This window comes from Argentina silus (assembly GCF_951799395.1).
Source record: "Argentina silus genome assembly, chromosome: Y".
Lineage (NCBI taxonomy): Eukaryota > Metazoa > Chordata > Actinopteri > Argentiniformes > Argentinidae > Argentina > Argentina silus.
The window spans coordinates 2047501-2060000 of NC_139654.1; the positions used below are offsets into that span (position 1 = coordinate 2047501).

The 12500-nt window shown below is 46.1% G+C and overlaps 1 protein-coding gene across 8 annotated transcripts in view; it reads right to left on the reverse strand.

Moving 5' to 3' along the window:
* The window catches only part of LOC310823887 (NLR family member X1-like), a 168794-nt gene that overhangs the window by 155463 nt on the left and 831 nt on the right, over nucleotides 1-12500 (reverse strand). For 5 of the 8 annotated variants that reach the window (XR_014554985.1, XM_083696805.1, XM_083696803.1 and 2 more), the window contains exons 1-6: nucleotides 4140-4280; nucleotides 3710-3823; nucleotides 3486-3599; nucleotides 2917-3007; nucleotides 2507-2735; nucleotides 95-1910 (exon numbers count right to left, since the gene is read on the reverse strand). Coding sequence is in view for 7 of the 8 variants with exons in the window: in XM_083696805.1 (XP_083552931.1) it covers nucleotides 95-1910; nucleotides 2507-2735; nucleotides 2917-3007; nucleotides 3486-3599; nucleotides 3710-3823; nucleotides 4140-4261 (2486 nt within the window). In the remaining variant the exon portion in view is untranslated. Of the gene's footprint in view, nucleotides 1-94; nucleotides 1911-2506; nucleotides 2736-2916; nucleotides 3008-3485; nucleotides 3600-3709; nucleotides 3824-4139; nucleotides 4281-12500 lie in introns of those variants that run through there. The other 3 variants (XM_083696802.1, XM_083696799.1, XM_083696801.1) reach the window with 2 other exon arrangements.

The following is a 12500-nucleotide window of genomic DNA, read 5'->3' on the forward strand; positions in this document are numbered from 1 at the left end:
CAGTTTCTTCCATTTAATCCGTAAATCATAATAAGTGATCACATACTCCATTCATCGCTCAAGTATCAATACAGTGTTTTGTCCATCTACTTACAGTGCCGTCTTAGAGGTTGTGACCACTGGCAGCAGCCTCAGAAGACCCTCTTCTGATCTGGAGTACTTCTTCAAGTCAAACAAATCCAGCTCCTCTTCTGAAGTCAGCAACACAAAGACCACAGTTGACCACTGTGCAGGTGAGAGTTGGGCTTCGGAGAGACGTCCTGAGCTCAGGGAGCTTTGGATCTCCTCCACTAGAGAATGGTCATTCAGCTCATTCAGACAGTGGAACAGATTGATGCACCTCTCTGGAGAGGGATTCTCCCTGATCTTCTCCTTGATATACTTGACTGTTTCCACATTGGTCTGTGAGCTGCTTCCTGTCTGTGTCAGAAGGCCTCGTAGGAGATTCTGATTGGACTCCAGTGAGAGGCCCAGGAGGAAGCGCAGGAACAGGTCCAGGTGACCATTCTTACTCTGTAAGGCCTTGTCCACTGCACTCTTGTGTAGGTTGATGATGGGGTTGATCAGTGGTGCGTGAATCTTTGGTTTGCGTCTGAGTAATGACCATAGCTTCCTGGATGAGGATTTCTGTTTGACCAGTGGATTCTCATTGCTGATGTTGAATGTGAGGAACATATATAAAGCAGCTAGAAACTCCTGGATGCTCAGATGCACAAAGCTGAACACTTTGTGCAGCCCACACTCCTCTCTGAAGATCTCAGTGCACACACCCGAGTACACTGTGGCTTCTGTGACATCAATGCCACACTCTCTCAGGTCTTCCTCATAGAAGATCAGATTGCCACTTTCCAGCTGATTGAAGGCCAGTTTTCCCAGTGACAGAATTAGCTCTTTATCCCACTGTGGATCTTTGTCATGGTCTCCAAGGTACTTCACATTCCTCTGTTGGGTCTGAAATACCAGGAAGTGTGTGTACATCTGTGTCAGGGTCTTGGGCATCTCTCCTCTCTCTGCTTCACCCAACAGTCTCTCTAGGGTAGTGGCTGAGAGCCAACAGAACACTGGTATGTGGCACATGATGTGGAGGCTCCTTGATGACTTCATGTGTGTGTTGATTCTGCTGGCCAGGTTCTCATCACTGATTCTCTTCATGAAGTACTCCTCCTTCTGTGGGTTGTTGAACCCTCGTACCTCTGTCACCTGGTCAACACACTCAGGAGGGATCTGATTGGCTGCTGCAGGTCGGGAGGTTATCCAGAGGAGAGCAGAGGGAAGCAGATTCCCCTTGATGAGGTTTGTCAGCAGCACGTCCACTGAGGTTGACTCTGTGGCATCACAACATGTCTCGTTGTTCTGGAAGTCTAGAGGAAGTCGACACTCATCCAGACCATCAAAGATGAACAGAACTTTATACTTGTCAAAGTTGGAGATTCCTGATTCTTTTATTTCAATGAAGAAATGACCAAGAAGTTCATTCAAACTGCATTTCTTCTCTTTCATTAAATTCAGCTCCCGAAAAGGAAGTGGAAATATGAACTGGACATCCTGATTGGCTTTTCCTTCAGCCCAGTCCGTAATGAACTTCTGAGTAGAGACTGTTTTTCCAATGCCAGCGACTCCCTTTGTCAGCACATTTTTCATTGGTTTGTCTTGTCCAGGTAAAGGCTTGAAGATGTCGTTGCATTTGATTGGTGTCTCCTGTGTTGCTGGTCTCCTGGATGCTGTCTCAATCTGTCTGACCTCATGTTCGTTATTGACCTCTCCACTTCCACCCTCTGTGATGTAGACCTCTGTGTAGACCTTATCGAGAAGTATTGGGTTGCCTTGCTTTGCTATTCCCTCAAACACACACTGAAACTTCTTCTCCAAGTTGGACTTGAGTTCTTGTTGGCACACCACAGCAAGCTCATCTGAATGACAAAACAATTAACAAAATATTCCAGGCACATTTTACATTAAGTTGACCCAATACCTGCAGTAACTGTAAATATATATATATATATATATGCCATTTAGCTGACGCTTTTATCCAAAGCGACTTGCATTGCAGTGAGTGCATACAATTCAGTATATGTGGTCCCAGGAGGAATCAAACCCACAACCTTAGCGTTGTTAAAGCCATGCTCTACCGACTGAGCCACAGAGGACCACATGTTGTATTAATTAACAAGATGTTATATAGTAATTCATTATTAATTAATTATATAGTAATTAATGACATAGTATGTAGTGTAGTTGAATGATATATTACTACACGTTTAGGAAAGAACAGTCCTTATTCCATCTGTGTTATAGGAAACTGTCCAAACCCATTACTCTGCAATTATACAGTAACAAACAATCTTGTTACTGGAGTAATTACAGAGACACCAAGTTATAGAGGCAACATAATATAAAGAGTGACCAAATGGGGATATACATCATTATTACAGTTAGTGGTGTTTGTATTTCCAATAATATTTCAGCCCAGTACCACTTCTCTGTGAAAACACATGAGGTCTCTTACGTTTCTCCAGTGTGTCAGCGAGCTCCTTCTGGTTCATGTTCCTCAGGACGTGCAGTGTGATCTTCAGAGCCCCTTCTCTGGCACTGCTCTCCTGCTTCTCTTCTTCATCATCCACCACTTCCTCTTCCTCCCCCTGACTATCAAAGCACTCTGGGTCGTCTTGAGAAATAAGCCTCTTGAACCTCTTCAGCTCATTTCTCAGTAAAGTGATGACATTATCTTCAAGCAACTGAAACATTTAGAAAAATAAAGTGGAGTGAGATAGACAATAATGGGTAAACCTTTACACACAGTAGAGAGACTAAATACAAAAAACACTTGACTTTGGCAAGCAATTGAAACAAGAAAAAATAACTTTTGTATGGGGATTACTTAGCCATCTTCAATGTCATACTTTCTATTTAGCTCACCCTGAATATAGAGGCCAGTTCACTTTGACTCTGGACAGACTGACCACTGGGAATCTCTGACTCTGGTCTCTCCACCTGGTCACTGCGGATTCTGAGTAAAACAAGAAATAAGCAGATGTCTTTATCCAGAGAAGTGTGAATGAGGCCCAGTTCCCCAAAAAGAATAACTTCAGAGTGTATACCGCAAAACATAGTTCCTGGGTCAGATGAATATTACAAAAAACTAACATTGGTGGACGGTGTAGTCTGTCCAAATTAATATATGTCTGTATTGTAAGTAGCTTGTAAGTTTTCTTGGCCCTCTCCCTCCAGGATCTGCTCTCCTCTGTGGACTAGCTTTCTAGTGAGTGTTGTAACACTGTCTGTTGCATTGAACTACAGTATATCTACATTCCTATGTCTAACATTTTACACAATTCTGCCATTAATGATAAATATGTGCTGAGCTCCTCGAGCTGAAGATGATGTCATTAAAAGCTGTACAATAAATGATTGTAGAATTGTGTCATGAAACAAACAGGTGGCGTAGTCTAGCAGTTAGTTCATCACATCCCCCATGATACACCTACTCTTGTTTAGGAGTGACGGTTCCTTGTCTGAAGTTTATTGGACGGCCCATAGAGTGGTCACTCTTCATGGACAAACAGCTGGGTACAGGTGAGGCTGGTCGCTCTTTCTGGACCCTGTCAAACAATACATTAATTCACATTAACTAACAGTCAACAGTAAACATCACATGTTCATGAGTGTGTATCTGTGTTGTCAGGATATGAGGAATAAACATCAAACTAACCTTTGACCAGAATGAGGAGGTCTTTCTCTGAATTCTATTGGATGATCCATAGAGTGGTCACTCTTCATGGAAACACAGCTGGGTACAGGTGAGGCTGGTCTCTCCTGCTGGACCCTGCATTACAAGGTGGAGTTGTGTTTTTAAATGTGCCACATGAGCTGAGCTCCTAGATCCAGTTCCAATATGAATATATCTGTATTGTAAATAACTTTTAGGTTTTTAGTGGCCATCTCCCTCCAGGATCCGCTCTCCTCCTCGATGGACACGCCTTCTAGTGAGTGTTGCAACTCTGTCTGTTGCTCCAGTTTGCATTGACCTACAGTATATCTACATTCCTGCGTCTAACATTAATCTGGTTATGAATGAAGTATCTATCATCATCATTATCATCATCTTCATGGTAAATGCCCTCCAGAGACTCTTCTCTTACCCCATGTCTTCAACCTCCCCAGAGAGACTCATTTTAGAGGCAGTGGTCCCCTCCTCTCTCTCCCCAGAGAGACTCATTTTAGAGGCAGTGGTCCCCTCCTCTCTCTCCCCAGAGAGACTCATTTTAGAGGCAGTGGTCCCCTCCTCTCTCTCCCCAGAGAGACTCATTTTAGAGGCAGTGTTCCCCTCCTCTCTCTCCCCAGAGAGACTCATTTTAGAGGCAGTGGTCCCCTCCTCTCTCTCCCCAGAGAGACTCATTTTAGAGGCAGTGGTCCCCTCCTCTCTCTCCCCAGAGAGACTCATTTTAGAGGCAGTGGTCCCCTCCTCTCTCTCCCCAGAGAGACTCATTTTAGAGGCAGTGGTCCCCTCCTCTCTCTCCCCAGAGAGACTCATTTTCGAGGCAGTGGTCCCCTCCTCTCTCTCCCCAGAGAGACTCATTTTAGAGGCAGTGGTCCCCTCCTCTCTCTCCCCAGAGAGACTCATTTTAGAGGCAGTGGTCCCCTCCTCTCTCTCCCCAGAGAGACTCATTTTAGAGGCAGTGGTCCCCTCCTCTCTCTCCCCAGAGAGACTCATTTTAGAGGCAGTGGTCCCCTCCTCTCTCTCCCCAGAGAGACTCATTTTAGAGGCAGTGGTCCCCTCCTCTCTCTCCCCAGAGAGACTCATTTTAGAGGCAGCAGGTCACACCTATAGTTAACAGAGATCAGTACTTATCAACCACAGATCTGATAGAGCACACGCACACGCGCACACACACACACACACACACACACACACACACACACACACACAGACAGACACACACACACACACACACACAGACAGACAGACAGACACACACACACACACACACACACACACACACATACACACACACACACACACACACACACACACACACACACACACACACACACACACACACACACACACACACGCAGTCGAAGGTTAGTTGTCACTATAATAACGCATCTCATTTGCCAGCCCTGTTCCGTTATCAGGTTAGAGAATACATACACGTTAGGTAAAGTATTTCAGTGTTTATTTGATCTCGTACTCCAAGTTATTGTTGGTTGGTCTGTTTGACTTTTTGTTGCTCAGCTTCTGGGTTGGCGGATGTTCGGACCCGAACCATGGCAATTGGACGATACCATTTATTAATTGATATTGTTGTCAAGCAACTAAACTTGGATGTGTTCTATCACCTATGTAATAATCTAGTTATACTGTATACATCAATTATAATTAGACTATTTATGGTTGTTAGTAGTTACAGCCAGTTTTGTAATGTAATTATCTATCTTTAATAGTAGGTCTGTTTTGATATGTGCTGATGGGAAGAGCTTCCAGGAGAAGAAGGGGCTCTCTCTCAGTTTGAGAGTCAGTCTTAGGGGCAGCACTGATGGCTGTACATTTATGTTTTTTTTATTGAGATTCTGTTGTTGAATTTTTTTAGTTTTTTTCCATCACTTATCTTCTGGACACTTTTTGGAAATTGTAAATAAATCACCTTGCACTTCAGTGCTTCGCGGCTCCGCCATCATCTTTTAAAAGGGGATGGTGTTATGTCAGCCTCCCCGGCTCAACCTACCTCACACTGTGATGTAAAGAACCAGATACAGTCTCTGGTAGCGCTGATATGTCCTTCCAGTGTTCTTGCATTCACAACTTATTACAACTAAACAGCCCTAGTGGTGGAATGAGCTTCCCACCACGGTCAGGATGGTAAAGTCACTGCCTGTGTCTTAAACTAAATACCCATCTCTTCAGAATATACCTGGACTCCTCTTCCTCAGACCTCTCCCCCTCCTTTCTCTTCAATGTTTCAAGTATGCATGAAAGGCTGCCTTAACATCAAATAACCAGCAGGTGTCACTGTAGATCAGTGTTTCAAGCAGCCCCTCATGTCTGTTGTTTTCCTAGGAGGAAATGGTGAGGGGGTGGCGGAGTTTCCTGTTGCTACACGTGACTTCAGAGAATTGCAGGTCTGACTGTGTGGTATTCTCATGTACACGACAACATTTACAATCAAGTATCAATCAATCAGACTTTACTTGTACAGCACACTTCATACACACTTTAACACAATGTCCTTCACAGAGAGAATAAATAATTAAAAGCGTAATGGACTACAGAAACACAGGTAGATAAAAACTAATTAGATAATAATAAACGATATAATAAGAAGTATTTTAGTCATTAAAAGAGGGGCTGCAGGGATGTCATTGATTTTCCTCAGGGTGAATCAGGACAGAACAATTTACTGCCACGCATGTTCTGTTCTCGAGAAGTTTTCTCTTTGTTTTGAACAGGTTGGTCCTAGGATATAGGGCAGTGTTTTTCAACCTTTTTTGAGCCACGGCCATTTTTGAGCCATTTTTTACATTGAAAGAATCTTGCGGCACACCACCAACTAAAAATGTTACAAAATGACACTCTGTAGCCTGATACAATAATATCCGTAGACTCATCAATTTGCAACGCAAATTTCCTAAAACATGACTTTCGATGTCTGTAGACATGTCATCAATACGCCTGGTAATTGTGTTATCTGAGAGCGGGACTTTAGCTATGTCTTTAACCACGTCAGGGCCGAGCATCTCGTTGACAATGGCTTTGCAGGCAGGTAGTATTAATGTCTCTGCCACAGAGTGGGACTTTTTTGATTTAGCTACGAGTTCAGCAACTAGGTAACTAGCTTTGAGGGCTTTCTCATTTACCTTTGTGGTTTTTCCTCATAAAAGTTGCCTGTTTCTCTGTGTTTTCACGCAGGTGAACAAAATAGTCCATCGGCTTGTTTTGAAGCGACGGGTGTTTCGTTTGGAGATGGCGTTTAAGCTTGCTTGGCACCATGGCGCTGTTGGACAGCTTCTCGCCACACACCAAGCATAATGGAGTCGGTGTCGTCTCATCCCCGGTGAAAGTAAATCCGAACGAAAGATAGCTTTCGCTGTATTGCCTCAAGCTCACCGTCTTTGCTTTCTTGTTACCACCACTCATACTAGGGCCTTCACCTGGGTCAGAATCTTGTCCAGGGCCCAGTTCGGAGTTTGCATTTTTCCTTTTTAAAAACTTCTCCATCACTGTCACCATGACCTGTCGCATGCGTCACTAATTCTCTTGTCTCTAAGAAGGAACGAGGCAATTAGCTACCTGCTGCCACCCGGACGAATATTACATTACTCTGCCAGTCACTATATTACAGCACAGACCCCTGACAATTGCATATTATTTGCAGATAATAATTAATAAATGTTAATTAAAAAAAAGTGAAATTGGATAATTTCTCACGGCACACCCAACGATCTCTCATGGCACACTAGTGTGCCGAGGCACAGCGGTTGGGAAACGCTGATATGGTATATGACTACTACCAAAGACACACTTTAAACAGGAAAAGTAGGTTTTCTGTTCAGTTCCTCTTTCTAACCAACAATGAATGGCACAGTTTGAGTTGACTGTAGAGACTAATGCAATGCAGTAAAATAAATAATATGGATCAAATAAATTATTAAGAAAGACAAAATTACCCAAAAACTAAAAACAACATATGTAAAATCAAGGCATGTATCAAATCAGCATAACAGTCACAAAAGGTCCAAATAAAATTAGAAACATACCCGATCTGAATCCATCACCTAGTATTGAGTATCTCTGCTCTGACCCTGTGTGTGTGTGTGGTGTGTGTGTGTGTGTGTGTGTGTGTGTGTGTGTGTGTCTGTGTGTGTGTGTGTGTGTGTGTGTGTTCGTGTCTATCTTTCTGTGTGTGTGTGTGTTTCTCTCTTTCTGTGTGTGTGTGTGTGTGTGTGTCTCTCATTCTGTGTGTGTGTGTGTGTGTTTGTATCTCTCTTTCTGTGTGTGTGTGTGTGTGTGTGTGTGTGTTTCTCTCTCTTTCTCTGTGTGTGTGTGTCTCTCTCTTTCTCTGTGTGTGTGTGTGTGTCTGTCCATGTGTGTGTGTGTGTGTGTGTGTGTGTGTGTGTGTGTGTGTGTGTGTTTGTGTGTGTGTCTCTGTGTGTGTGTGTGTGTGTGTGTGTGTGTCTCTCTCTCTCGTTCTGTCTGTGTGTGTGTGTGTGTGTGTGTGTGTGTGTGTGTGTATAGCATCTCCAAGAAGGCAGGAAAGCCCAGCAGTATCTGGATCAGTCTCCTTCTCCCCCTATCCCTCCCCCCCCCTCATCCCTCCATCCTCAGAGCAGGAAGAAGTTTGAGAGGGAGTGCCACGAGGCGGAGAAGTGCCAGCTGGGCTACGAGCGACTCAGCAACAACGCTAACGCCACCAAGGCGGAAGTGGAGAAGGTCACGCTAACACGCTAATGTGCTATATGCTACAGGCTATGGGTTTTCTCATGTAAATGCTACATGCTACGTGCTACGAGGCCCCTCATCCCCCCTTTTCTCCTCTTCCCAGGTGATCCAGAAAACCCCCACCACAAACAAAACTTCCCCTCTCCTCTCTCCCCCCCTTCTCCTCCCCCTCTCTCCTCCTTTCTCTCTCCTCCCCCCCTCTCCTCTCCCTCTCCTCCTCCTCCTCCTCTTCCCAGGTGACCCAGACTCGACCTCCTACGGGAACCCCCCCCCCCCACGAATAAAACTTGTCCCCCCCTCCTTTCTCCTCCCCCCTCTCCCTCTCTCCCCCCCTTATCCTTCCCCCTTTCTTCTCCTCTCCTCTCCTCTCCTTGACCTATTATAAATTACATATAGTAGCATTAGCCTTAGCATGTTTGCATCAGGGTTAGTGTGTGTCGTTGTGCCCAGCTGCAGTCCTTCAGCATGCATGTTAGCATTGCCCTATGGCCCTTCCCATGTTAGCATGTTAGCGTTAGCATGTGTATGTCGGTGTACATGTGTGTGTGTGTGTGTGTGTCTCTCTCTCAACGTGTGTGTGTGTGTGTTATGCTAATGCTAATCTGTGTGTGCATGTGAATGGTCATTGTGTATGTGAATGGTCATTAGCCATTGTTGGCTAATGCCAACATGCTAACGCTAACAGGCTAATGCGTGTGTGTGTCTAATCTGGTGGTGCGACGGGTCGTGTGGCAATTAGCATGCTAACATCCCTCCCTGGGGCATGTTGGCGTTAGCTAACGTGCTAACATGTGAATGGCCATAGGTCGATGCTAATGCTGATGTGTTATTGTGCTAGAACCTCCAGGACATGGAGGAGCTGCGGACGGTGAAGCTGGCCGAGGCGTACCGCTCCTTGGGGAAGGTGGAGCGCCGGGTCCTGCCCATCGTGGAGAAGTGCCTGGAGGGCATGGTGGCCAAGGCGGTGGAGCAGCGGCGGGTGCGTTAGCATATTAGCAGCGTTGGCCTATGGCCATTCCCATAGTAGCATGTTAGCATGTTACCATTCACTCTCTCATCCATCCCTTCTCCCTCCCTCCCTCCATATTAGCATCCTAAGCCCACTAGCACTAAAAGCTAACATGCTAACGCTAACGCTAACCCTCTATCCCAGGACTCTCTCTATATATATATGCCTAATATGCTAATGCTAACATGTTACCGCTAACACGTTAATGCTAATATGCTCACGCTAATAGGTGAACGGTAATAGGTCAATGGCCAACATGTTAATGCTAACATGCATTTCCCCTATGACGGTTTACCTGTTACCGCTAACACGTTAGACTAACATGCTAACACGCTAACGCCTCCTGGACTCGGCCATCGTCATCGAGTCCTTCAAGTCGGGCTTCAACCCCCCCGGTGACTTCCCTTTCGAGGACTACAGCCACCATCACACAACCTCCACAACCTCCAGGACGGCTCCGACACGGCCCTCTCCACCCCCAAATCGGACTCCCTTTCTGGGGGAGAGCGAGGAGGAGGAGGACGGGGTTCCGGGGGTGGAGAAAGAGGGGGTCACCCTGGAGGTCCCTTCCCTGGGGAAAGCCAAGAACAAGCTGTGGCTGTTTGGGAAGAAGCCCAAGGTGAGAGAGATGGGGCTAATGGGCGCTAATGCTAATGGAGATTTGGGTGGGGTGGTGCTAGCATGCTAGCGTGCTAAGACAGAGAGAGAGAAACACACCGACTGGTAGGTTTTTCGATGGTCGTTGTCCTAACTGTGTGTGCGTGTGTGTGTGTGTGTGTGTGTGTGTGTTTGTCTCTCTCTCTGTGTGTGTGTGTGTTTGTCTCTGTGTGTGTGTGTCTCTCTCTGTCTGTGTGTGGGTGTGTCTGTCTGTCTGTCTGTCTGTCTATGTGTGTGTGTGTGTGTGTGTGTGTGTGTGTGTGTGTGTGTGTGTGTAGCCCACGTCTCTGGAGGACTTCAGTCACCTCCCCCCTGAACAGAGGAGGAAGAGGCTTCAGCAGCGGTTGGACGAGCTGGGGAGAGAGTTACAGAAGGAGGTGGACCAGAGGTAACCGTGTTTTAACCGTGTTTGGACCGTAAACATGACCGTAAAATGACAAAAAAAATAAAAAATCACTTGACTGCAACTTGACCACAACCTTAACCTGGGCGTCACTTGACCGTAATGTGACCATAAGTCGACTGTCACTTGACCGTAACGTGTCCGTCATGTAAATGTAACTTGATGATAATGTGACCGTCACTCGACCGTAATGCAAGCGCAAACTCAACCACAAATGGGACCCCCTCTTCCCTCCCTCCCTCCCCCTTCCTTCCCCCTGAACAGAGGAGGACGAGCTGGGGAGAGAGTTACAGAAGAAGGTCGATCAAAGGTAACCTTGTTTTAACCGTGTTTTTCGACCGTAAATTGAGTCTTGACCGTAACTCGACTGCAAACGGGACCCAGAACCGTAACATGACCGTCACTTGACCCTAAATTGAATCTTGACCGTAACTCGACCGCAAACAGACCCCCCCCTCCCTCTCTCTCCCCCCCTCAACATCTCTCTCTCCTTCCCTCCCTCCCCCCTCCTCCTCCCCCCACCCCCACAGGGACGCCCTCACCAAGATGACTAACTCTCTCCTTTCTCTCTCTCCCTCATGTAACCCTAACCCTCCCCCCTCCCCTCCCCCCCCCAACACAGGGACGCCCTCACCAAGATGACTAACTCTCCTTTCTCTCTCTCCCTCATGTAACCCTAACCCTCCCCCCTCCCCTCCCCCCCCCACAGGGACGCCCTCACCAAGATGACTAACTCTCTCCTCTCTCTCTCCCTCCTCCTGTCCCCCTCCTGGCTGGCTCTCGGAGGTGGAAGGGAAGCACGGTTCCCGTGGCGACAGGTGACCCAGCGACGCCCCATCCCCTGCCCCGCCCCTCACACACACACACACACACACACACACACACACACACACACACACACACACACACACACACACACACACACACACTGTAGCGGCCTTCCAAAGTTTCTTAAAATCCAAATTAAGGCCGTGGATCGAGTGAACAGGTGGTCCCTTTCAAACACACTTCCGACACTTTCTTTAGAAAAATATATCCATTTATTGCCACAAAAGATGAATCAAAATGACTTGATAATTCCAGCAATACTCAAACCTTTTATTCTTTACAGAACCGCCCCTCATGACTGCCCAACAACCGCAGACCCAGGAGTCCTCCCCTGCGTTGCACAAGCACCTAAACACAACATACACCCCTGCACACAAACACACCCATACACTCCCAACCTGTGATGGACTGATCTCCATCACAGGGGGTGTTGGTGTTTTAGGGATACTGCTGTGAGGAATTGAGTCACAGGGACCTGACCTGTGTGTGACCTGACCCTCTTTACCACTGAATCACTGCACATATCAAATGGAGTCGTATTGAAGAAGAGACTATGAATATGTGTACCAGTGGAGTTGGACATCGGAGGACGGGATCAGTGGAACGCATGGAATGGAATGAGGAATGGTATCAAACACGTGTTGATTTCTTCAAGTCAATCTAGATGGATCAGATCAAGGAGGGAAGAGGCTGTGGTGGTATGACCCCTCCTCCCTCTCGATGCCATGATGCTAAACCAAGATGGCCGCCTTAGCCTTGACAAAATGGCTACAAAATGGCTACAAAATGGCTACAAAATGGCTACAAAACTTCTCTCCCATATTCAAAGCTGGATAAACTCAGTAACACATCATTTTACTGGCCTGCACTTGGCTGACACACACACCCATTAACCCTTTGAGGTATTCCAGAGCTTGTTTGACTCACATGTTTGCCCACTGTTTTAGCAATATACTGCCTTGACATATTGTAAAGTTAAAGTAACTCTTAGGTCAGGTGGGATTTGAACCATAATTAAAAAACTAGTTACATTTTAATGCATTATTGCACCAAGTCACAAGGATGTATTATGATTATGATGATTATGTAGTGCACCACACATGCTCTGAGGAAACATGTGCTTTCCACCACTGTTTACATTTTCCAGAAATGTGAATTGAAATAAG